Source organism: Taudactylus pleione, unplaced genomic scaffold, assembly GCF_031769625.1.
Source record: "Taudactylus pleione unplaced genomic scaffold, aTauple2 ptg000329l, whole genome shotgun sequence".
NCBI classification, from domain to species: Eukaryota; Metazoa; Chordata; class Amphibia; order Anura; family Myobatrachidae; genus Taudactylus; species Taudactylus pleione.
The window spans coordinates 11,473,639-11,501,142 of NW_028284730.1; the positions used below are offsets into that span (position 1 = coordinate 11,473,639).

The 27,504-nt window shown below is 50.6% G+C and overlaps 1 protein-coding gene across 1 annotated transcript in view; it reads right to left on the reverse strand.

The window, feature by feature from the left end:
* Window positions 1-201: 201 nt before the first annotated feature.
* Window positions 202-27,504, reverse strand: part of DOK2 (docking protein 2) — a 41,664-nt gene continuing 14,361 nt past the window's right edge. The window contains exons 4-5 of the mRNA XM_088443252.1: window positions 1,780-1,952; window positions 202-1,292 (exon numbers count right to left, since the gene is read on the reverse strand). Of these exons, the coding sequence (XP_088299378.1) occupies window positions 639-1,292; window positions 1,780-1,952 (827 nt within the window). The 3' untranslated portion in view covers window positions 202-638. The remainder of the gene's footprint in view (window positions 1,293-1,779; window positions 1,953-27,504) is intronic.

Sequence of the window (27,504 nt, forward strand, 5' to 3'; positions counted from 1 at the left end):
TAACCTAATTCCCCTCCTAACCCTCCCTTAGGGGGTGTCTAACCTTAACCTCCCCCCCAAGTGCCTAACCCTAATCCCCCTTCTAAGTGCCTAAACCTAACCCCCCCTTCCCCGCAGCCTAAACTTAAGTCCCCCGGGGTGGTGCCTAACCCTAACCTCCCCACGAGGGTGCCTAACCCTAACCCCCCCCTTCCCCTAGCCTAAACCTAATCCTCCTGGGGGGGTTGCCTAACCCTGTCCCCCCGGGAGCCCTAAACCTAACCCCCCCGCGCCGCTGTCCGCGCCTGGCTTACCTTTGTTCGGTATGCCGGGCGTCGGTCTCCAGCATATGGTTAATGACAGGTGTCGAGTTTTCATCGCCTGTCATTAGTACCACGCCGGGATTAGAAAGTCTGGAAGCCGGCGGTCGGCATTTAGACAGTCGGCTTCCAAACTACATCCCAGGCTATGGGAGGAGTTGGTAAGAGTTAGGGTTAGATTACTTACCAACATGCATCAGGATATTGACCATTGGGATTCTGGAGCTTGCATTGTGACCATTGAGATTCTGACCACTGGGATATCATACCCAACCCCACAGGAATACCCAATATTTTACAATGCTGGAAAAATGTAGATTTTGGTATATAATATCTTTTTCAGCTCTCCTGTGTACCCTTTAATGTTATATTGTCATATTGACTTTCATCTCTACCCTGAGTTCCCCACTCATCCTCATCTTCCTCCTTTCTTCTTCCTTTAAGTTTTGTCTTCCCTCCCCTGGGAACTGCATAATCGTCCCATCCTGGTAAATATGGATATTCGTAGCCAGTATCATGGGCGTCAGTACCTTGACTCTTCCAAGCATCTACCCTGATGCCTTCTGGCTCATCATACACTGGATTAGAAGGGAGTTCTGGCTCATCATAAATATGCTCATGTTTGCGAATGCTTTTGGATTTTCTTTGGGTGGGAACCGGTCCAAGAAGACCCCCAAAGCCTGTAGCCAAAAGGTTTTTCGCCACTTTGTCAAAAGGGACAGCATATTCGCTCTCCTGGACGGTGTTGTTAGCAGTCTGATTGCTCTGGGGACTTTTAGATGGATGCAACGAAGAAGAGCGGATTGGTTGCCGCGGTGCAGTGGTCGCTTCCTCTTGAGGTTGTTCTTGGATAGTTGGGGAAGAGGCATCATTTTGGCTTGCTTTAATGGCACATTCAATGGCCTGGAAAATCTGACTTCCATAGGCTGTCTCAAATTCAAAGTTTCCTTCTCCTGAAGCACAACGCCGGCCAGCCTCAAAGGAGAACATACTCTGTTGTTGGAGAGGAAGAAGAAATAATCAAGACATTAAAGTAAATAAAGTGAGAGGGAAGGGACATTAAACTTGATAAAGTAGACACAATATCATAGGTAAATAACTTGAGACTATGTAAAACGATGTCCAACTAACAGCTGATTTCTTAAACGTTCCTAAGTAAACATTTCCATGGCAAAGTTGTCATCAAAATCACTTTAATTACTGTGCTATGGTTGGCTGGTACAAGTAAAATCAGTCTGAATACAGCAATCACAAAACAGTAAGGATAAAGGGAAGTATTCACATTTGCGCCATCGACACAGTTGTCATGGAAATTTATAGCCAAGCTTCTCAACCCTCTCCTTAAGAAGCCCGTTTTGTCTGGACTGGATAAGTTTGGACCAGTCAATTAAATTAATTTCCATGTGTATTGTTCAAAACATGGTTTGTAGTTAGTACTAGATATAAAAACAGGGTGTCAAAATAATAAACTATATATTACCTTGTCTCTGCCAAACCTCCTTAGGTATGGATAAGGCCAGCTGAAGATCAGACTCCTAGACTGACAATCTCGCAGGGAGAGACTGTTGCTTTCAGCTGAAAGTGTGTACATGCCGGACAGACCACAGCGAGATGATGCGTTTGTCTTTCTCACCCGCACTAGAAAGTGACCACCTGCAGTACAAACATGGAAAGCTTTGCTTTATTTATGTTATTTAGATAACCTTCCATCTCACGTGCAGTGTTTTTCTAACCCCTTGCTGGACACTCTCTCATTCCTACACAGTATATCTCTCCCCCCTTGTTGAATATGAATCTACCATTTCATGTACAGTGTATCAAGTGCTTTAGTTCGCAGGGGTACTCAGATGAACGCAGTGTCGGCACCTTTTCTTGGTCTAATTTTATATAGTTCCAGAAACAGGAAGAAATCAGTGAAATCATTTCAGAAATGAATAAAATAAGCATCTGCATACTGATCTAGAGTATGGAAACTTTTATTTTTATATAAATGTCTAACTTTAGGTGAGTACCACCACCTTTATTCTACTATCTCCTGCTAAACTCACATACTCTGTACATTCTTTATTTCAACACCAGCTAAACAACCCTCTCCCATATCTTCCCTTGCTTAGCACCACTCTCCTATCTCCTGTACAATGCTCTTCCCTGCTTAGCACCACTCTCCCATCTCCTGTACAAATGTATCTCCCCTGCTGAGCACCACTCTCCCATCTCCTGTACAATGTATCTCCCCTGCTTAGCACCACTCTCCAATCTCCTGTACAATGTATCTACCCTGCTGAGCACCACTCTCACATCTCCTGTACAATGTATCTCCCCTGCTGAGCACCACTCTCCCATCTCCTGTACAATGTATCTCCCCTGCTGAGCGCACCAATCTCCCATCTCCTGTACAATATATCTCCCCTGCTTAGCACCACTCTCCCATCTCCTGTACAAATGTATCTCCCCTGCTGAGCACCACTCTCCCATCTCCTGTACAAATGTATCTCCCCTGCTGAGCACCACTCTCCCATCTCCTGTACAAATGTATCTCCCCTGCTGAGCACCACTCTCACATCTCCTGTACAATGTATCTCCCCTGCTGAGCACCACTCTCCCATCTCCTGTACAATGTATCTCCCCTGCTGAGCACCAATCTCCCATCTCCTGTACAATGTATCTCCCCTGCTTAGCACCACTCTCCCATCTCCTGTACAAATGTATCTCCCCTGCTGAGCACCACTCTCCCATCTCCTGTACAAATGTATCTCCCCTGCTGAGCACCACTCTCCCATCTCCTGTACAAATGTATCTCCCCTGCTGAGCACCACTCTCCCATCTCCTGTACAATGTATCTCCTCTGCTGAGCACTACTCTCCCATCTCCTGTACAATGCTCTTCCCTGCTTAGCACCACTCTCCCATCTCCTGTACAATGCTCTTCCCTGCTTAGCACTACTCTCCCATCTCCAGTACAATGCTCTTCCCTATTTAGCACCACTCTCCCATCTCCTGTACAATGCTCTTCCCTGCTTAGCACCACTCTCCCATCTCCTGTACAATGCTCTTCCCTTGCTTAGCACAGCTCTTCTATCTCCTGTACAATGCTCTTCCCTTGCTTAGCACCACTCTCCCATGTCCTGTACAATATATGTCCCCTGCTGAGCATTACTCTCCCATCTCTTGTACAATGTATCTTTCCTGCTGAGCACCACCCTCCCATCTCCTGTACAATGTATCTCCCCTGCTGAGCACCACCCTCTTGTACAATGTATCTCCCCTGCTGAGCACCACTCTCCCATCTCCTGTACAATGTATCTCTCCAGCTGAGCACCACTCTCTTGTACAATGTATTTCCTCTGCTGAGCACCACTCTCCCATCTCCTGTACAATGTATCTCACCTGCTGTGCACCACTCTCCCATCTCCTGTACAATGTATCTCCCCTGCTGAGCACCACTCTCCCATCTCCTGTACAATGTATCTCCCCTGCTGAGCACCACTCTCCCATCTCCTGTACAATGTATCTCCCCTGCTGAGCACCACTCTCCCATCACCTGTACAATGTATCTCCCCTGCTGAGCACCACTCTCCCATGTCCTGTACAAAGTATCTCCCCTGCTGACCACCACTCTCCCATCTCCTGTACAACGTATTTCCCTTGCTGAGCACCACTCTCTTGTACAATGTATTTCCTCTGCTGAGCACCACTCTCCCATCTCCTGTACAATGTATCTCCCCTGCTGAGCACCACTCTCCCATCTCTTGTACAATGTATTTCCCCTGCTGAGCACCACTCTCTTGTACAATGTATCTCCTCTGCTGAGCACCACTCTCCCATCTCCTGTACAATGTATCTCCCCTGCTAAGCACTACTCTCCCATCTCCTGTACAATGTATCTCCCCTGCTGAGCACCACTCTCTTGTACAATGTATCTCCCCTGCTGAGCACCACTCTCCCATCTCCTGTACAATGTATCTCCCCTGCTGAGCACCACTCTCCCATCTCCTGTACAATGTATCTCCCCTGCTAAGCACTACTCTCCCATCTCCTGTACAATGTATCTCCCCTGCTGAGCACCACTCTCTTGTACAATGTATCTCCCCTGCTGAGCACCACTCTCTTGTACAATGTATCTCCTCTGCTGAGCACCACTCTCCCATCTCCTGTACAATGTATCTCCCCTGCTGAGCACCACTCTCCCATCTCCTGTACAATGTATCTCCCCTGCTGAGCATCACTCTCCCATCTTCTGTACAATGTATCTCCCATTCTAATCACCACTCTCCCATCTCCTGTACAATGAATCTTCGCTGCTGAGCACCACTCTCCCATCTCCTATACAATGTATCTCCACTGCTGAACACCACTCTCCCATCTCCTGTACAATGTATCTCCCCTGCTGAGCACCACTCTCCCATCTCCTGTACAATGTATCTCCACTGCTGAGCACCACTCTCCCATCTCCTGTACAATGTATCTCCCCGGCTGAGCACCAATCTCACACCTCCTGTACAATGTATCTCCCCTTCTGAGCACCACTCTCCCATCTCCTATACAATGTATCTCCCCGGCTGAGCACCACTCTCTTGTAAAATGTATCTCCTCTGCTGAGCACCACTCTCCCATCTCCTGTACAATGTATCTCCCCTGCTGAGCACCACTCTCTCATCTCCTGTACAATGTATCTCCCCTGCTGAGCACCATTCTCCGATCTCCTGTACAATGTATCTCCCCTGCTGAGCACCACTCTCCCATCTCCTGTACAATGTATCTCCACTGCTGAGCACCACTCTCCCATCTCCTGTACAATGTATCTCCCCTGCTTAGCACCACCCTCCCATCTCCTGTACAATGTATCTCCCGTGCTGAGCACCACTCTCCCATCTCCTGTACAATGTATCTCCCCTGCTGAGCACCACTCTCCCATCACCTGTACAATGTATCTCCCCTGCTGAGCACCACTCTCCCATCTCCTGTACAAAATATCTCACCTGCTGACCACCACTCTCCCATCTCCTGTACAATGTATTTCCCCTGCTGAGCACCACTCTCTTGTACAATGTATCTCCTCTGCTGAGCGCCACTCTCCCATCTCCTGTACAATGTATCTCACCTGCTGAGCACCACTCTCCCATCTCCTGTACAATGTATCTCCCCTGCTGAGCACCACTCTCCCATCTCCTGTACAATGTATCTCCCCTGCTAAGCACTACTCTCCCATCTCCTGTACAATGTATCTCCCCTGCTGAGCACCACTCTCTTGTACAATGTATCTCCCCTGCTGAGCACCACTGTCCCATCTCCTGTACAATGTATCTCCTCTGCTGAGCACCACTCTCCCATCTCCTGTACAATGTATCTCCCCTGCTGAGCACCACTCTCCCATCTCCTGTACAATGTATCTCCCCTGCTGAGCACCACTCTCCCATCTTCTGTACAATGTATCTCCCATGCTGAGCACCACTCTCCCATCTCCTGTACAATGAATCTTCGCTGCTGAGCACCACTCTCCCATCTCCTATACAATGTATCTCCACTGCTGAACACCACTCTCCCATCTCCTGTACAATGTATCTCCCCTGCTGAGCACCACTCTCCCATCTCCTGTACAATGTATCTCCCCTGCTGAGCACCACTCTCCCATCTCCTGTACAATGTATCTCCCTTGCTGAGCACCAATCTCACACCTCCTGTACAATGTATCTCCCCTTCTGAGCACCACTCTCCAATCTCCTGTACAATGTATCTCCCCTGCTGAGCACCACTCTCCCATCTCCTGTACAATGTATCTCCCCGGCTGAGCACCACTCTCCCATCTCCTGTACAATGTATCTCCCCTGCTGAGCACCACTCTCTTGTAAAATGTATCTCCTCTGCTGAGCACCACTCTCCCATCTCCTGTACAATGTATCTCCCCTGCTGAGCACCACTCTCCCATCTCCTATACAATGTATTTCCCCGGCTGAGCACCACTCTCCAATCTCCTGTACAATGTATCTCCCCTGCTGAGCACCACTCTCCCATCTCCTGTACAATGTATCTCCCCTGCTGAGCACCACTCTCCAATCTCCTGTACAATGTATCTCCCGTGCTGAGCACCACTCTCCGATCTCCTGTACAATGTATCTCCCCTGCTAAGCACTACTCTCCCATCTCCTTTACAATGTATCTCCCCTGCTGAGCACCACTCTCTTGTACAATGTATCTCCCCTGCTGAGCACCACTCTCTTGTACAATGTATTTCCTCTGCTGAGCACCACTCTCCCATCTCCTGTACAATGTATGTCCCCTGCTAAGCACCACTCTCTTGTACAATGTATCTCCCCTGCTGAGCACCACTCTCTTGTACAATGTATCTCCCCTGCTAAGCACTACTCTCCCATCTCCTTTACAATGTATCTCCCCTGCTGAGCACCACTCTCTTGTACAATGTATCTCCCCTGCTGAGCACCACTCTCTTGTACAATGTATTTCCTCTGCTGAGCACCACTCTCCCATCTCCTGTACAATGTATGTCCCCTGCTAAGCACCACTCTCTTGTACAATGTATCTCCCCTGCTGAGCACCACTCTCTTGTACAATGTATCTCCCCGGCTGAGCACCACTCTCCAATCTCCTGTACAATGTATCTCCCCTGCTGAGCACCACTCTCTTGTAAAATGTATCTCCTCTGCTGAGCACCACTCTCCCATCTCCTGTACAATGTATCTCCCCGGCTGAGCACCACTCTCCAATCTCCTGTACAATGTATCTCCCCTGCTGAGCACCACTCTCTTGTAAAATGTATCTCCTCTGCTGAGCACCACTCTCCCATCTCCTGTACAATGTATCTCCCCTGCTGAGCACCACTCTCTCATCTCCTGTACAATGTATCTCCCCTGCTGAGCACCACTCTCCGATCTCCTGTACAATGTATCTCCCCTGCTGAGCACCACTCTCCCATCTCCTATACAATGTATCTCCCCGGCTGAGCACCACTCTCCAATCTCCTGTACAATGTATCTCCCCTGCTGAGCACCACTCTCCCATCTCCTGTACAATGTATCTCACCTGCTGAGCACCACTCTCCCATCTCCTGTACAATGTATCTCCCCTGCTGAGAACCACTCTCCAATCTCCTATGCAATGTATCTCCCCTGCTGAGAACCACTCTCCAATCTCCTATACAATGTATCTCCCCTGCTGAGCACCACTCTCCTATCTCCTGTACAATGTATCTCCCCTGCTTAGCACCACCCTCCCATCTCCTGTACAATGTATCTCCCCTGCTTAGCACCACCCTCCCATCTCCTGTACAATGTATCTCCCCTGCTTAGCACCACCCTCCCATCTCCTGTACAATGTATCTCCCCTGCTGAGCACCACTCTCCCATCTCCTGTCCAATGTATCTCCCCTGCTGAGCACCACTTTCCCATCTCCTGTACAATGTATCTCCCCTGCTGAGCACCACTCTCTTGTACAATGTATCTCCTCTGCTGAGCACCACTCTCCCATCTCCTGTACAATGTATCTCCCCTGCTGAGCACCACTCTCCCATCTCCTGTACAATGTATCTCCCCTGCTGAGCACCACTCTCTTGTACAATGTATTTCCTCTGCTGAGCACCACTCTCCCATTGTCACGACCAGGGTTTCACGGCATGGTAGTCGACGGGTAATACCTGTGAGGACGCTATGGCTAGGGGCGTCTGGCGGTGGCACTGGTGCCTGGTGGGGAGCATTGGCTGTGCATGGTTCCCTGTGGGCATACTGTCACTCTGGTCTGGTTAGGCCTGGTGGTGCTTCTGTTCCGTTCTGGCATGGGCGCCGCCATCTTGTCTCCGGTCAGGTGACCTAGTTGCCCTATCCTGTTTTGTCACATGCTCCTTTCTGACCAGTCACGGCTGAGCACTGGGGATTTAAGGGAGTTCAGAGCTCCCTTGCATTGCCAGTGCAACGTGTTTCTCAGTGAGTGCTGAGAGTGCGTTCCTGTGCTTTCACCTGGTTTCATTGCCTAAGCCTGCTTCACCTGACTTGCTCCAACCCTGCTGGATTCCCCTGCCTCCTCCAATTACCTTTCCTATTGCCTGAGCACCTGTGTCGACTAGACTTACCCTGCACCCTCCATTTACCTTTTCCCCTTCCTGAGAACCTGAACCTGCTGTTTCCCTGCACCTTACCTCCATTTATACCCAGCTGGACTTCGTTACCTCTGCCTGCATTTTGTTACAGCTCACCATACCTGCATACTGGACTGTTCCTGCCTGTCACTTTCTGGACATTCTCCCATTTACTTCACTACAGTTATTAAGTGCACTTTAGTGCTATACCTGGACTATTTCTTGCCATTCCCATGTCTGTTAAGCCAATCATTAAAAGTTCCACATTTACCTTTAAATTTGCTCCTGTGATCGCTCCTGCTACCACCCCGGGTGCACAAACAACCCAGAACATAACAGCCATCTCCTGTACAATGTATCGCACCTGCTTAGCACCACTTTCCCATCTCCTGTACAATGTATCTCCCCTGCTGAGCACCACTCTCCCATCTCCTGTACAATGTATCTCCCCTGCTGAGCACCACTCTCCCATCTTCTGTACAATGTATCTCCCATGCTGAGCACCACTCTCCCATCTCCTGTACAATGAATCTTCGCTGCTGAGCACCACTCTCCCATCTCCTATACAATGTATCTCCACTGCTGAACACCACTCTCCCATCTCCTGTACAATGTATCTCCCCTGCTGAGCACCACTCTCCCATCTCCTGTACAATGTATCTCCCCTGCTGAGCACCACTCTCCCATCTCCTGTACAATGTATCTCCCCTGCTGAGCACCACTCTCTTGTAAAATGTATCTCCTCTGCTGAGCACCACTCTCCCATCTCCTGTACAATGTATCTCCCCTGCTGAGCACCACTCTCCCATCTCCTATACAATGTATCTCCCCGGCTGAGCACCACTCTCCAATCTCCTGTACAATGTATCTCCCCTGCTGAGCACCACTCTCCCATCTCCTGTACAATGTATCTCCCCTGCTGAGCACCACTCTCCCATCTCCTGTACAATGTATCTCACCTGCTGAGCAGCACTCTCCCAACTCCTGTACAATGTATCTCCCCTGCTGACCACCACTCTCCAATCTCCTGTACAATGTATCTCCCCTGCTGAGCACCACTCTCCGATCTCCTGTACAATGTATCTCCCCTGCTAAGCACTACTCTCCCATCTCCTTTACAATGTATCTCCCCTGCTGAGCACCACTCTCTTGTACAATGTATCTCCCCTGCTGAGCACCACTCTCTTGTACAATGTATTTCCTCTGCTGAGCACCACTCTCCCATCTCCTGTACAATGTATCTCCCCTGCTAAGCACCACTCTCTTGTACAATGTATCTCCCCTGCTGAGCACCACTCTCTTGTACAATGTATCTCCCCGGCTGAGCACCACTCTCCAATCTCCTGTACAATGTATCTCCCCTGCTGAGCACCACTCTCTTGTAAAATGTATCTCCTCTGCTGAGCACCACTCTCCCATCTCCTGTACAATGTATCTCCCCGGCTGAGCACCACTCTCCAATCTCCTGTACAATGTATCTCCCCTGCTGAGCACCACTCTCTTGTAAAATGTATCTCCTCTGCTTTGCACCACTCTCCCATCTCCTGTACAATGTATCTCCCCTGCTGAGCACCACTCTCTCATCTCCTGTACAATGTATCTCCCCTGCTGAGCACCACTCTCCGATCTCAAGTACAATGTATCTCCCCTGCTGAGCACCACTCTCCCATCTCCTATACAATGTATCTCCCCGGCTGAGCACCACTCTCCAATCTCCTGTACAATGTATCTCCCCTGCTGAGCACCACTCTCCCATCTCCTGTACAATGTATCTCACCTGCTGAGCACCACTCTCCCATCTCCTGTACAATGTATCTCCCCTGCTGAGAACCACTCCCCAATCTCCTATGCAATGTATCTCCCCTGCTGAGAACCACTCTCCAATCTCCTATACAATGTACCTCCCCTGCTGAGCACCACTCTCCTATCTCCTGTACAATGTATCTCCCCTGCTTAGCACCACCCTCCCATCTCCTGTACAATGTATCTCCCCTGCTTAGCACCACCCTCCCATCTCCTGTACAATGTGTCTCCCCTGCTTAGCACCACCCTCCCATCTCCTGTACAATGTATCTCCCCTGCTGAGCACCACTCTCCCATCTCCTGTCCAATGTATCTCCCCTGCTGAGCACCACTTTCCCATCTCCTGTACAATGTATCTCCCCTGCTGAGCACCACTTTCCCATCTCCTGTACAATGTATCTCCCCTGCTGAGCACCACTCTCCAATCCCCTGTACAATGTATCTCCCCTGCTGAGCACCACTTTCACATCTCCTGTACAATGTATCTCCCCTGCTGAGCACCACTCTCCAATCTCCTGTACAATGTATCTCCCCTGCTGAGCACCACTCTCCCATCTCCTGTACAATGTTTCTCCCCTGCTGAGCACCACTCTCTTGTACAATGTATCTCCTCTGCTGAGCACCACTCTCCCATCTCCTGTACAATGTATCTCCCCTGCTGAGCACCACTCTCCCATCTCCTGTACAATGTATCTCCCCTGCTGAGCACCACTCTCTTGTACAATGTATTTCCTCTGCTGAGCACCACTCTCCCATTGTCACGACCAGGGTTTCACGGCATGGTAGTCGACGGGTAATACCTGTGAGGACGCTATGGCTAGGGGCGTCTGGCGGTGGCACTGGTGCCTGGTGGGGAGCATTGGCTGTGCATGGTTCCCTGTGGGCATACTGTCACTCTGGTCTGGTTAGGCCTGGTGGTGCTTCTGTTCCGTTCTGGCATGGGCGCCGCCATCTTGTCTCCGGTCAGGTGACCTAGTTGCCCTATCCTGTTTTGTCACATGCTCCTTTCTGACCAGTCACGGCTGAGCACTGGGGATTTAAGGGAGTTCAGAGCTCCCTTGCATTGCCAGTGCAACGTGTTTCTCAGTGAGTGCTGAGAGTGCGTTCCTGTGCTTTCACCTGGTTTCATTGCCTAAGCCTGCTTCACCTGACTTACTCCAACCCTGCTGGATTCCCCTGCCTCCTCCAATTACCTTTCCTATTGCCTGAGCACCTGTGTCGACTAGACTTACCCTGCACCCTCCATTTACCTTTTCCCCTTCCTGAGAACCTGAACCTGCTGTTTCCCTGCACCTTACCTCCATTTATACCCAGCTGGACTTCGTTACCTCTGCCTGCATTTTGTTACAGCTCACCATACCTGCATACTGGACTGTTCCTGCCTGTCACTTTCTGGACATTCTCCCATTTACTTCACTACAGTTATTAAGTGCACTTTAGTGCTATACCTGGACTATTTCTTGCCATTCCCATGTCTGTTAAGCCAATCATTAAAAGTTCCACATTTACCTTTAAATTTGCTCCTGTGATCGCTCCTGCTACCACCCCGGGTGCACAAACAACCCAGAACATAACAGCCATCTCCTGTACAATGTATCGCACCTGCTTAGCACCACTTTCCCATCTCCTGTACAATGTATCTCCCCTGCTGAGCACCACTCTCCCATCTCCTGTACAATGTATCTCCCCTGCTGAGCACCACTCTCCCATCTTCTGTACAATGTATCTCCCATGCTGAGCACCACTCTCCCATCTCCTGTACAATGAATCTTCGCTGCTGAGCACCACTCTCCCATCTCCTATACAATGTATCTCCACTGCTGAACACCACTCTCCCATCTCCTGTACAATGTATCTCCCCTGCTGAGCACCACTCTCCCATCTCCTGTACAATGTATCTCCCCTGCTGAGCACCACTCTCCCATCTCCTGTACAATGTATCTCCCTTGCTGAGCACCAATCTCACACCTCCTGTAGAATGTATCTCCCCTTTTGAGCACCACTCTCCAATCTCCTGTACAATGTATCTCCCCTGCTGAGCACCACTCTCCCATCTCCTGTACAATGTATCTCCCCTGCTGAGCACCACTCTCCAATCTCCTGTACAATGTATCTCCCCTGCTGAGCACCACTCTCTTGTAAAATGTATCTCCTCTGCTGAGCACCACTCTCCCATCTCCTGTACAATGTATCTCCCCTGCTGAGCACCACTCTCCCATCTCCTATACAATGTATCTCCCCGGCTGAGCACCACTCTCCAATCTCCTGTACAATGTATCTCCCCTGCTGAGCACCACTCTCCCATCTCCTGTACAATGTATCTCCCCTGCTGAGCACCACTCTCCCATCTCCTGTACAATGTATCTCACCTGCTGAGCAGCACTCTCCCAACTCCTGTACAATGTATCTCCCCTGCTGACCACCACTCTCCAATCTCCTGTACAATGTATCTCCCCTGCTGAGCACCACTCTCCGATCTCCTGTACAATGTATCTCCCCTGCTAAGCACTACTCTCCCATCTCCTTTACAATGTATCTCCCCTGCTGAGCACCACTCTCTTGTACAATGTATCTCCCCTGCTGAGCACCACTCTCTTGTACAATGTATTTCCTCTGCTGAGCACCACTCTCCCATCTCCTGTACAATGTATCTCCCCTGCTAAGCACCACTCTCTTGTACAATGTATCTCCCCTGCTGAGCACCACTCTCTTGTACAATGTATCTCCCCGGCTGAGCACCACTCTCCAATCTCCTGTACAATGTATCTCCCCTGCTGAGCACCACTCTCTTGTAAAATGTATCTCCTCTGCTGAGCACCACTCTCCCATCTCCTGTACAATGTATCTCCCCGGCTGAGCACCACTCTCCAATCTCCTGTACAATGTATCTCCCCTGCTGAGCACCACTCTCTTGTAAAATGTATCTCCTCTGCTGAGCACCACTCTCCCATCTCCTGTACAATGTATCTCCCCTGCTGAGCACCACTCTCTCATCTCCTGTACAATGTATCTCCCCTGCTGAGCACCACTCTCCGATCTCCTGTACAATGTATCTCCCCTGCTGAGCACCACTCTCCCATCTCCTATACAATGTATCTCCCCGGCTGAGCACCACTCTCCAATCTCCTGTACAATGTATCTCCCCTGCTGAGCACCACTCTCCCATCTCCTGTACAATGTATCTCACCTGCTGAGCACCACTCTCCCATCTCCTGTACAATGTATCTCCCCTGCTGAGAACCACTCTCCAATCTCCTATGCAATGTATCTCCCCTGCTGAGAACCACTCTCCAATCTCCTATACAATGTATCTCCCCTGCTGAGCACCACTCTCCTATCTCCTGTACAATGTATCTCCCCTGCTTAGCACCACCCTCCCATCTCCTGTACAATGTATCTCCCCTGCTTAGCACCACCCTCCCATCTCCTGTACAATGTATCTCCCCTGCTTAGCACCACCCTCCCATCTCCTGTACAATGTATCTCCCCTGCTGAGCACCACTCTCCCATCTCCTGTCCAATGTATCTCCCCTGCTGAGCACCACTTTCCCATCTCCTGTACAATGTATCTCCCCTGCTGAGCACCACTTTCCCATCTCCTGTACAATGTATCTCCCCTGCTGAGCACCACTCTCCAATCTCCTGTACAATGTATCTCCCCTGCTGAGCACCACTTTCACATCTCCTGTACAATGTATCTCCCCTGCTGAGCACCACTCTCCAATCTCCTGTACAATGTGTCTCCCCTGCTGAGCACCACTCTCCCATCTCCTGTACAATGTATCTCCCCTGCTGAGCACCACTCTCTTGTACAATGTATCTCCTCTGCTGAGCACGACTCTCCCATCTCCTGTACAATGTATCTCCCCTGCTGAGCACCACTCTCCCATCTCCTGTACAATGTATCTCCCCTGCTGAGCACCACTCTCTTGTACAATGTATTTCCTCTGCTGAGCACCACTCTCCCATTGTCACGACCAGGGTTTCACGGCATGGTAGTCGACGGGTAATACCTGTGAGGACGCTATGGCTAGGGGCGTCTGGCGGTGGCACTGGTGCCTGGTGGGGAGCATTGGCTGTGCATGGTTCCCTGTGGGCATACTGTCACTCTGGTCTGGTTAGGCCTGGTGGTGCTTCTGTTCCGTTCTGGCATGGGCGCCGCCATCTTGTCTCCGGTCAGGTGACCTAGTTGCCCTATCCTGTTTTGTCACATGCTCCTTTCTGACCAGTCACGGCTGAGCACTGGGGATTTAAGGGAGTTCAGAGCTCCCTTGCATTGCCAGTGCAACGTGTTTCTCAGTGAGTGCTGAGAGTGCGTTCCTGTGCTTTTACCTGGTTTCATTGCCTAAGCCTGCTTCACCTGACTTGCTCCAACCCTGCTGGATTCCCCTGCCTCCTCCAATTACCTTTCCTATTGCCTGAGCACCTGTGTCGACTAGACTTACCCTGCACCCTCCATTTACCTTTTCCCCTTCCTGAGAACCTGAACCTGCTGTTTCCCTGCACCTTACCTCCATTTATACCCAGCTGGACTTCGTTACCTCTGCCTGCATTTTGTTACAGCTCACCATACCTGCATACTGGACTGTTCCTGCCTGTCACTTTCTGGACATTCTCCCATTTACTTCACTACAGTTATTAAGTGCACTTTAGTGCTATACCTGGACTATTTCTTGCCATTCCCATGTCTGTTAAGCCAATCATTAAAAGTTCCACATTTACCTTTAAATTTGCTCCTGTGATCGCTCCTGCTACCACCCCGGGTGCACAAACAACCCAGAACATAACAGCCATCTCCTGTACAATGTATCGCACCTGCTTAGCACCACTTTCCCATCTCCTGTACAATGTATCTCCCCTGCTGAGCTCCACTCTCCCATCTCCTGTACAATGTATCTCCCCTGCTGAGCACCACTCTCCCATCTTCTGTACAATGTATCTCCCATGCTGAGCACCACTCTCCCATCTCCTGTACAATGAATCTTCGCTGCTGAGCACCACTCTCCCATCTCCTATACAATGTATCTCCACTGCTGAACACCACTCTCCCATCTCCTGTACAATGTATCTCCCCTGCTGAGCACCACTCTCCCATCTCCTGTACAATGTATCTCCCCTGCTGAGCACCACTCTCCCATCTCCTGTACAATGTATCTCCCTTGCTGAGCACCAATCTCACACCTCCTGTAGAATGTATCTCCCCTTCTGAGCACCACTCTCCAATCTCCTGTACAATGTATCTCCCCTGCTGAGCACCACTCTCCCATCTCCTGTACAATGTATCTCCCCTGCTGAGCACCACTCTCCAATCTCCTGTACAATGTATCTCCCCTGCTGAGCACCACTCTCTTGTAAAATGTATCTCCTCTGCTGAGCACCACTCTCCCATCTCCTGTACAATGTATCTCCCCTGCTGAGCACCACTCTCCCATCTCCTATACAATGTATCTCCCCGGCTGAGCACCACTCTCCAATCTCCTGTACAATGTATCTCCCCTGCTAAGCACTACTCTCCCATCTCCTTTACAATGTATCTCCCCTGCTGAGCACCACTCTCCGATCTCCTGTACAATGTATCTCCCCTGCTAAGCACTACTCTCCCATCTCCTTTACAATGTATCTCCCCTGCTGAGCACCACTCTCTTGTACAATGTATCTCCCCTGCTGAGCACCACTCTCTTGTACAATGTATTTCCTCTGCTGAGCACCACTCTCCAATCTCCTGTACAATGTATCTCCCCTGCTAAGCACCACTCTCTTGTACAATGTATCTCCCCTGCTGAGCACCACTCTCTTGTACAATGTATCTCCCCGGCTGAGCACCACTCTCCAATCTCCTGTACAATGTATCTCCCCTGCTGAGCACCACTCTCTTGTAAAATGTATCTCCTCTGCTGAGCACCACTCTCCCATCTCCTGTACAATGAATCTCCCCGGCTGAGCACCACTCTCCAATCTCCTGTACAATGTATCTCCCCTGCTGAGCACCACTCTCTTGTAAAATGTATCTCCTCTGCTGAGCACCACTCTCCCATCTCCTGTACAATGTATCTCCCCTGCTGAGCACCACTCTCTCATCTCCTGTACAATGTATCTCCCCTGCTGAGCACCACTCTCCGATCTCCTGTACAATGTATCTCCCCTGTTGAGCACCACTCTCCCATCTCCTATACAATGTATCTCCCCGGTTGAGCACCACTCTCCAATCTCCTGTACAATGTATCTCCCCTGCTGAGCACCACTCTCCCATCTCCTGTACAATGTATCTCACCTGCTGAGCACCACTCTCCCATCTCCTGTACAATGTATCTCCCCTGCTGAGAACCACTCCCCAATCTCCTATGCAATGTATCTCCCCTGCTGAGAACCACTCTCCAATCTCCTATACAATGTATCTCCCCTGCTGAGCACCACTCTCCTATCTCCTGTACAATGTATCTCCCCTGCTTAGCACCACCCTCCCATCTCCTGTACAATGTATCTCCCCTGCTTAGCACCACCCTCCCATCTCCTGTACAATGTATCTCCCCTGCTTAGCACCACCCTCCCATCTCCTGTACAATGTATCTCCCCTGCTGAGCACCACTCTCCCATCTCCTGTCCAATGTATCTCCCCTGCTGAGCACCACTTTCCCATCTCCTGTACAATGTATCTCCCCTGCTGAGCACCACTTTCCCATCTCCTGTACAATGTATCTCCCCTGCTGAGCACCACTCTCCAATCTCCTGTACAATGTATCTCCCCTGCTGAGCACCACTTTCACATCTCCTGTACAATGTATCTCCCCTGCTGAGCACCACTCTCCAATCTCCTGTCCAATGTATCTCCCCTGCTGAGCACCACTCTCCCATCTCCTGTACAATGTTTCTCCCCTGCTGAGCACCACTCTCTTGTACAACGTATCTCCTCTGCTGAGCACCACTCTCCCATCTCCTGTACAATGTATCTCCCCTGCTGAGCACCACTCTCCCATCTCCTATACAATGTATCTCCCCTGCTGAGCACCACTCTCTTGTACAATGTATTTCCTCTGCTGAGCACCACTCTCCCATTGTCACGACCAGGGTTTCACGGCATGGTAGTCGACGGGTAATACCTGTGAGGACGCTATGGCTAGGGGCGTCTGGCGGTGGCACTGGTGCCTGGTGGGGAGCATTGGCTGTGCATGGTTCCCTGTGGGCATACTGTCACTCTGGTCTGGTTAGGCCTGGTGGTGCTTCTGTTCCGTTCTGGCATGGGCGCCGCCATCTTGTCTCCGGTCAGGTGACCTAGTTGCCCTATCCTGTTTTGTCACATGCTCCTTTCTGACCAGTCACGGCTGAGCACTGGGGATTTAAGGGAGTTCAGAGCTCCCTTGCATTGCCAGTGCAACGTGTTTCTCAGTGAGTGCTGAGAGTGCGTTCCTGTGCTATCACCTGGTTTCATTGCCTAAGCCTGCTTCACCTGACTTGCTCCAACCCTGCTGGATTCCCCTGCCTCCTCCAATTACCTTTCCTATTGCCTGAGCACCTGTGTCGACTAGACTTACCCTGCACCCTCCATTTACCTTTTCCCCTTCCTGAGAACCTGAACCTGCTGTTTCCCTGCACCTTACCTCCATTTATACCCAGCTGGACTTCGTTACCTCTGCCTGCATTTTGTTACAGCTCACCATACCTGCATACTGGACTGTTCCTGCCTGTCACTTTCTGGACATTCTCCCATTTACTTCACTACAGTTATTAAGTGCACTTTAGTGCTATACCTGGACTATTTCTTGCCATTCCCATGTCTGTTAAGCCAATCATTAAAAGTTCCACATTTACCTTTAAATTTGCTCCTGTGATCGCTCCTGCTACCACCCCGGGTGCACAAACAACCCAGAACATAACAGCCATCTCCTGTACAATGTATCGCACCTGCTTAGCACCACTTTCCCATCTCCTGTACAATGTATCTCCCCTGCTGAGCACCACTCTCCCATCTCCTGTACAATGTATCTCCCCTGCTGAGCACCACTCTCCCATCTTCTGTACAATGTATCTCCCATGCTGAGCACCACTCTCCCATCTCCTGTACAATGAATCTTCGCTGCTGAGCACCACTCTCCCATCTCCTATACAATGTATCTCCACTGCTGAACACCACTCTCCCATCTCCTGTACAATGTATCTCCCCTGCTGAGCACCACTCTCCCATCTCCTGTACAATGTATCTCCCCTGCTGAGCACCACTCTCCCATCTCCTGTACAATGTATCTCCCTTGCTGAGCACCAATCTCACACCTGATGTACAATGTATCTCCCCTTCTGAGCACCACTCTCCAATCTCCTGTACAATGTATCTCCCCTGCTGAGCACCACTCTCCCATCTCCTGTACAATGTATCTCCCCTGCTGAGCACCACTCTCCAATCTCCTGTACAATGTATCTCCCCTGCTGAGCACCACTCTCTTGTAAAATGTATCTCCTCTGCTGAGCACCACTCTCCCATCTCCTGTACAATGTATCTCCCCTGCTGAGCACCACTCTCCCATCTCCTATACAATGTATCTCCCCGGCTGAGCACCACTCTCCAATCTCCTGTACAATGTATCTCCCCAGCTGAGCACCACTCTCCCATCTCCTGTACAATGTATCTCCCCTGCTGAGCACCACTCTCCCATCTCCTGTACAATGTATCTCACCTGCTGAGCAGCACTCTCCCAACTCCTGTACAATGTATCTCCCCTGCTGAGCACCACTCTCCCATCTCCTGTACAATGTATCTCACCTGCTGAGCAGCACTCTCCCAACTCCTGTACAATGTATCTCCCCTGCTGAGCACCACTCTCCAATCTCCTGTACAATGTATCTCCCGTGCTGAGCACCACTCTCCGATCTCCTGTACAATGTATCTCCCCTGCTAAGCACTACTCTCCCATCTCCTTTACAATGTATCTCCCCTGCTGAGCACCACTCTCTTGTACAATGTATCTCCCCTGCTGAGCACCACTCTCTTGTACAATGTATTTCCTCTGCTGAGCACCACTCTCCCATCTCCTGTACAATGTATCTCCCCTGCTAAGCACCACTCTCTTGTACAATGTATCTCCCCTGCTGAGCACCACTCTCTTGTACAATGTATCTCCCCGGCTGAGCACCACTCTCCAATCTCCTGTACAATGTATCTCCCCTGCTGAGCACCACTCTCTTGTAAAATGTATCTCCTCTGCTGAGCACCACTCTCCCATCTCCTGTACAATGTATCTCCCCGGCTGAGCACCACTCTCCAATCTCCAGTACAATGTATCTCCCCTGCTGAGCACCACTCTCTTGTAAAATGTATCTCCTCTGCTGAGCACCACTCTCCCATCTCCTGTACAATGTATCTCCCCTGCTGAGCACCACTCTCTCATCTCCTGTACAAAGTATCTCCCCTGCTGAGCACCACTCTCCGATCTCCTGTACAATGTATCTCCCCTGCTGAGCACCACTCTCCCATCTCCTATACAATGTATCTCCCCGGCTGAGCACCACTCTCCAATCTCCTGTACAATGTATCTCCCCTGCTGAGCACCACTCTCCCATCTCCTGTACAATGTATCTCACCTGCTGAGCACCACTCTCCCATCTCCTGTACAATGTATCTCCCCTGCTGAGAACCACTCTCCAATCTCCTATGCAATGTATCTCCCCTGCTGAGAACCACTCTCCAATCTCCTATACAATGTATCTCCCCTGCTGAGCACCACTCTCCTATCTCCTGTACAATGTATCTCCCCTGCTTAGCACCACCCTCCCATCTCCTGTACAATGTATCTCCCCTGCTTAGCACCACCCTCCCATCTCCTGTACAATGTATCTCCCCTGCTTAGCACCACCCTCCCATCTCCTGTACAATGTATCTCCCCTGCTGAGCACCACTCTCCCATCTCCTGTCCAATATATCTCCCCTGCTGAGCACCACTTTCCCATCTCCTGTACAATGTATCTCCCCTGCTGAGCACCACTTTCCCATCTCCTGTACAATGTATCTCCCCTGCTGAGCACCACTCTCCAATCTCCTGTACAATGTATCTCCCCTGCTGAGCACCACTTTCACATCTCCTGTACAATGTATCTCCCCTGCTGAGCACCACTCTCCAATCTCCTGTACAATGTATCTCCCCTGCTGAGCACCACTCTCCCATCTCCTGTACAATGTATCTCCCCTGCTGAGCACCACTCTCTTGTACAATGTATCTCCTCTGCTGAGCACCACTCTCCCATCTCCTGTACAATTGTATCTCCCCTGCTGAGCACCACTCTCCCATCTCCTGTACAATGTATCTCCCCTGCTGAGCACCACTCTCTTGTACAATGTATTTCCTCTGCTGAGCACCACTCTCCCATTGTCACGACCAGGGTTTCACGGCATGGTAGTCGACGGGTAATACCTGTGAGGACGCTATGGCTAGGGGCGTCTGCCGGTGGCACTGGTGCCTGGTGGGGAGCATTGGCTGTGCATGGTTCCCTGTGGGCATACTGTCACTCTGGTCTGGTTAGGCCTGGTGGTGCTTCTGTTCCGTTCTGGCATGGGCGCCGCCATCTTGTCTCCGGTCAGGTGACCTAGTTGCCCTATCCTGTTTTGTCACATGCTCCTTTCTGACCAGTCACGGCTGAGCACTGGGGATTTAAGGGAGTTCAGAGCTCCCTTGCATTGCCAGTGCAACGTGTTTCTCAGTGAGTGCTGAGAGTGCGTTCCTGTGCTTTCACCTGGTTTCATTGCCTAAGCCTGCTTCACCTGACTTGCTCCAACCCTGCTGGATTCCCCTGCCTCCTCCAATTACCTTTCCTATTGCCTGAGCACCTGTGTCGACTAGACTTACCCTGCACCCTCCATTTACCTTTTCCCCTTCCTGAGAACCTGAACCTGCTGTTTCCCTGCACCTTACCTCCATTTATACCCAGCTGGACTTCGTTACCTCTGCCTGCATTTTGTTACAGCTCACCATACCTGCATACTGGACTGTTCCTGCCTGTCACTTTCTGGACATTCTCCCATTTACTTCACTACAGTTATTAAGTGCACTTTAGTGCTATACCTGGACTATTTCTTGCCATTCCCATGTCTGTTAAGCCAATCATTAAAAGTTCCACATTTACCTTTAAATTTGCTCCTGTGATCGCTCCTGCTACCACCCCTGGTGCACAAACAACCCAGAACATAACAGCCATCTCCTGTACAATGTATCGCACCTGCTTAGCACCACTTTCCCATCTCCTGTACAATGTATCTCCCCTGCTGAGCACCACTCTCCCATCTCCTGTACAATGTATCTCCCCTGCTGAGCACCACTCTCCCATCTTCTGTACAATGTATCTCCCATGCTGAGCACCACTCTCCCATCTCCTGTACAATGAATCTTCGCTGCTGAGCACCACTCTCCCATCTCCTATACAATGTATCTCCACTGCTGAACACCACTCTCCCATCTCCTGTACAATGTATCTCCCCTGCTGAGCACCACTCTCCCATCTCCTGTACAATGTATCTCCCTTGCTGAGCACCAATCTCACACCTCCTGTAGAATGTATCTCCCCTTCTGAGCACCACTCTCCAATCTCCTGTACAATGTATCTCCCCTGCTGAGCACCACTCTCCCATCTCCTGTACAATGTATCTCCCCTGCTGAGCACCACTCTCCAATCTCCTGTACAATGTATCTCCCCTGCTGAGCACCACTCTCTTGTAAAATGTATCTCCTCTGCTGAGCACCACTCTCCCATCTCCTGTACAATGTATCTCCCCTGCTGAGCACCACTCTCCCATCTCCTATACAAAGTATCTCCCCTGCTGAGCACCACTCTCCAATCTCCTGTACAATGTATCTCCCCTGCTGAGCACCACTCTCCCATCTCCTGTACAATGTATCTCCCCTGCTGAGCACCACTCTCCCATCTCCTGTACAATGTATCTCACCTGCTGAGCAGCACTCTCCCAACTCCTGTACAATGTATCTCCCCTGCTGACCACCACTCTCCAATCTCCTGTACAATGTATCTCCCCTGCTGAGCACCACTCTCCGATCTCCTGTACAATGTATCTCCCCTGCTAAGCACTACTCTCCCATCTCCTTTACAATGTATCTCCCCTGCTGAGCACCACTCTCTTGTACAATGTATCTCCCCTGCTGAGCACCACTCTCTTGTACAATGTATTTCCTCTGCTGAGCACCACTCTCCCATCTCCTGTACAATGTATCTCCCCTGCTAAGCACCACTCTCTTGTACAATGTATCTCCCCTGCTGAGCCCCACTCTCTTGTACAATGTATCTCCCCGGCTGAGCACCACTCTCCAATCTCCTGTACAATGTATCTCCCCTGCTGAGCACCACTCTCTTGTAAAATGTATCTCCTCTGCTGAGCACCACTCTCCCATCTCCTGTACAATGTATCTCCCCGGCTGAGCACCACTCTCCAATCTCCTGTACAATGTATCTCCCCTGCTGAGCACCACTCTCTTGTAAAATGTATCTCCTCTGCTGAGCACCACTCTCCCATCTCCTGTACAATGTATCTCCCCTGCTGAGCACCACTCTCTCATCTCCTGTACAATGTATCTCCCCTGCTGAGCACCACTCTCCGATCTCCTGTACAATGTATCTCCCCTGCTGAGCACCACTCTCCCATCTCCTATACAATGTATCTCCCCGGCTGAGCACCACTCTCCAATCTCCTGTACAATGTATCTCCCCTGCTGAGCACCACTCTCCCATCTCCTGTACAATGTATCTCACCTGCTGAGCACCACTCTCCCATCTCCTGTACAATGTATCTCCCCTGCTGAGAACCACTCTCCAATCTGCTATGCAATGTATCTCCCCTGCTGAGAACCACTCTCCAATCTCCTATACAATGTATCTCCCCTGCTGAGCACCACTCTCCTATCTCCTGTACAATGTATCTCCCCTGCTTAGCACCACCCTCCCATCTCCTGTACAATGTATCTCCCCTGCTTAGCACCACCCTCCCATCTCCTGTACAATGTATCTCCCCTGCTTAGCACCACCCTCCCATCTCCTGTACAATGTATCTCCCCTGCTGAGCACCACTCTCCCATCTCCTGTCCAATGTATCTCCCCTGCTGAGCACCACTTTCCCATCTCCTGTACAATGTATCTCCCCTGCTGAGCACCACTTTCCCATCTCCTGTACAATGTATCTCCCCTGCTGAGCACCACTCTCCAATCTCCTGTACAATGTATCTCCCCTGCTGAGCACCACTTTCACATCTCCTGTACAATGTATCTCCCCTGCTGAGCACCACTCTCCAATCTCCTGTACAATGTATCTCCCCTGCTGAGCACCACTCTCCCATCTCCTGTACAATGTTTCTCCCCTGCTGAGCACCACTCTCTTGTACAATGTATCTCCTCTGCTGAGCACCACTCTCCCATCTCCTGTACAATGTATCTCCCCTGCTGAGCACCACTCTCCCATCTCCTGTACAATGTATCTCCCCTGCTGAGCACCACTCTCTTGTACAATGTATTTCCTCTGCTGAGCACCACTCTCCCATTGTCACGACCAGGGTTTCACGGCATGGTAGTCGACGGGTAATGCCTGTGAGGACGCTATGGCTAGGGGCGTCTGGCGGTGGCACTGGTGCCTGGTGGGGAGCATTGGCTGTGCATGGTTCCCTGTGGGCATACTGTCACTCTGGTCTGGTTAGGCCTGGTGGTGATTCTGTTCCGTTCTGGCATGGGCGCCGCCATCTTGTCTCCGGTCAGGTGACCTAGTTGCCCTATCCTGTTTTGTCACATGCTCCTTTCTGACCAGTCACGGCTGAGCACTGGGGATTTAAGGGAGTTCAGAGCTCCCTTGCATTGCCAGTGCAACGTGTTTCTCAGTGAGTGCTGAGAGTGCGTTCCTGTGCTTTCACCTGGTTTCATTGCCTAAGCCTGCTTCACCTGACTTGCTCCAACCCTGCTGGATTCCCCTGCCTCCTCCAATTACCTTTCCTATTGCCTGAGCACCTGTGTCGACTAGACTTACCCTGCACCCTCCATTTACCTTTTCCCCTTCCTGAGAACCTGAACCTGCTGTTTCCCTGCACCTTACCTCCATTTATACCCAGCTGGACTTCGTTACCTCTGCCTGCATTTTGTTACAGCTCACCATACCTGCATACTGGACTGTTCCTGCCTGTCACTTTCTGGACATTCTCCCATTTACTTCACTACAGTTATTAAGTGCACTTTAGTGCTATACCTGGACTATTTCTTGCCATTCCCATGTCTGTTAAGCCAATCATTAAAAGTTCCACATTTACCTTTAAATTTGCTCCTGTGATCGCTCCTGCTACCACCCCGGGTGCACAAACAACCCAGAACATAACAGCCATCTCCTGTACAATGTATCGCACCTGCTTAGCACCACTTTCCCATCTCCTGTACAATGTATCTCCCCTGCTGAGCACCACTCTCCCATCTCCTGTACAATGTATCTCCCCTGCTGAGCACCACTCTCCCATCTTCTGTACAATGTATCTCCCATGCTGAGCACCACTCTCCCATCTCCTGTACAATGAATCTTCGCTGCTGAGCACCACTCTCCCATCTCCTATACAATGTATCTCCACTGCTGAACACCACTCTCCCATCTCCTGTACAATGTATCTCCCCTGCTGAGCACCACTCTCCCATCTCCTGTACAATGTATCTCCCCTGCTGAGCACCACTCTCCCATCTCCTGTACAATGTATCTCCCTTGCTGAGCACCAATCTCACACCTCCTGTACAATGTATCTCCCCTTCTGAGCACCACTCTCCAATCTCCTGTACAATGTATCTCCCCTGCTGAGCACCACTCTCCCATCTCCTGTACAATGTATCTCCCCTGCTGAGCACCACTCTCCAATCTCCTGTACAATGTATCTCCCCTGCTGAGCACCACACTCTTCTAAAATGTATCTCCTCTGCTGAGCACCACTCTCCCATCTCCTGTACAATGTATCTCCCCTGCTGAGCACCACTCTCCCATCTCCTATACAATGTATCTCCCCGGCTGAGCACCACTCTCCCATCTCCTGTACAATGTATCTCCCCTGCTGAGCACCACTCTCCAATCTCCTGTACAATGTATCTCCCCTGCTGAGCACCACTCTCCCATCTCCTGTACAATGTATCTCCCCTGCTGAGCACCACTCTCCCATCTCCTGTACAATGTATCTCACCTGCTGAGCAGCACTCTCCCAACTCCTGTACAATGTATCTCCCCTGCTGACCACCACTCTCCAATCTCCTGTACAATGTATCTCCCCTGCTGAGCACCACTCTCCGATCTCCTGTACAATGTATCTCCCCTGCTAAGCACTACTCTCCCATCTCCTTTACAATGTATCTCCCCTGCTGAGCACCACTCTCTTGTACAATGTATCTCCCCTGCTGAGCACCACTCTCTTGTACAATGTATCTCCCCTGCTGAGCACCACTCTCTTGTACAATGTATTTCCTCTGCTGAGCACCACTCTCCCATCTCCTGTACAATGTATCTCCCCTGCTAAGCACCACTCTCTTGTACAATGTATCTCCCCTGCTGAGCACCACTCTCTTGTACAATGTATCTCCCCGGCTGAGCACCACTCTCCAATCTCCTGTACAATGTATCTCCCCTGCTGAGCACCACTCTCTTGTAAAATGTATCTCCTCTGCTGAGCACCACTCTCCCATCTCCTGTACAATGTATCTCCCCGGCTGAGCACCACTCTCCAATCTCCTGTACAATGTATCTCCCCTGCTGAGCACCACTCTCTTGTAAAATGTATCTCCTCTGCTGAGCACCACTCTCCCATCTCCTGTACAATGTATCTCCCCTGCTGAGCACCACTCTCTCATCTCCTGTACAATGTATCTCCCCTGCTGAGCACCACTCTCCGATCTCCTGTACAATGTATCTCCCCTGCTGAGCACCACTCTCCCATCTCCTATACAATGTATCTCCCCGGCTGAGCACCACTCTCCAATCTCCTGTACAATGTATCTCCCCTGCTGAGCACCACTCTCCCATCTCCTGTACAATGTATCTCACCTGCTGAGCACCACTCTCCCATCTCCTGTACAATGTATCTCCCCTGCTGAGAACCACTCTCCAATCTCCTATGCAATGTATCTCCCCTGCTGAGAACCACTCTCCAATCTCCTATACAATGTATCTCCCCTGCTGAGCACCACTCTCCTATCTCCTGTACAATGTATCTCCCCTGCTTAGCACCACCCTCCCATCTCCTGTACAATGTATCTCCCCTGCTTAGCACCACCCTCCCATCTCCTGTACAATGTATCTCCCCTGCTTAGCACCACCCTCCCATCTCCTGTACAATGTATCTCCCCTGCTGAGCACCACTCTCCCATCTCCTGTCCAATGTATCTCCCCTGCTGAGCACCACTTTCCCATCTCCTGTACAATGTATCTCCCCTGCTGAGCACCACTTTCCCATCTCCTGTACAATGTATCTCCCCTGCTGAGCACCACTCTCCCATCTCCTGTACAATGTTTCTCCCCTGCTGAGCACCACTCTCTTGTACAATGTATCTCCTCTGCTGAGCACCACTCTCCCATCTCCTGTACAATGTATCTCCCCTGCTGAGCACCACTCTCCCATCTCCTGTACAATGTATCTCCCCTGCTGAGCACCACTCTCTTGTACAATGAATTTCCTCTGCTGAGCACCACTCTCCCATTGTCACGACCAGGGTTTCACGGCATGGTAGTCGACGGGTAATACCTGTGAGGACGCTATGGCTAGGGGCGTCTGCCGGTGGCACTGGTGCCTGGTGGGGAGCATTGGCTGTGCATGGTTCCCTGTGGGCATACTGTCACTCTGGTCTGGTTAGGCCTGGTGGTGCTTCTGTTCCGTTCTGGCATGGGCACCGCCATCTTGTCTCCGGTCAGGTGACCTAGTTGCCCTATCCTGTTTTGTCACATGCTCCTTTCTGACCAGTCACGGCTGAGCACTGGGGATTTAAGGGAGTTCAGAGCTCCCTTGCATTGCCAGTGCAACGTGTTTCTCAGTGAGTGCTGAGAGTGCGTTCCTGTGCTTTCACCTGGTTTCATTGCCTAAGCCTGCTTCACCTGACTTGCTCCAACCCTGCTGGATTCCCCTGCCTCCTCCAATTACCTTTCCTATTGCCTGAGCACCTGTGTCGACTAGACTTACCCTGCACCCTCCATTTACCTTTTCCCCTTCCTGAGAACCTGAACCTGCTGTTTCCCTGCACCTTACCTCCATTTATACCCAGCTGGACTTCGTTACCTCTGCCTGCATTTTGTTACAGCTCACCATACCTGCATACTGGACTGTTCCTGCCTGT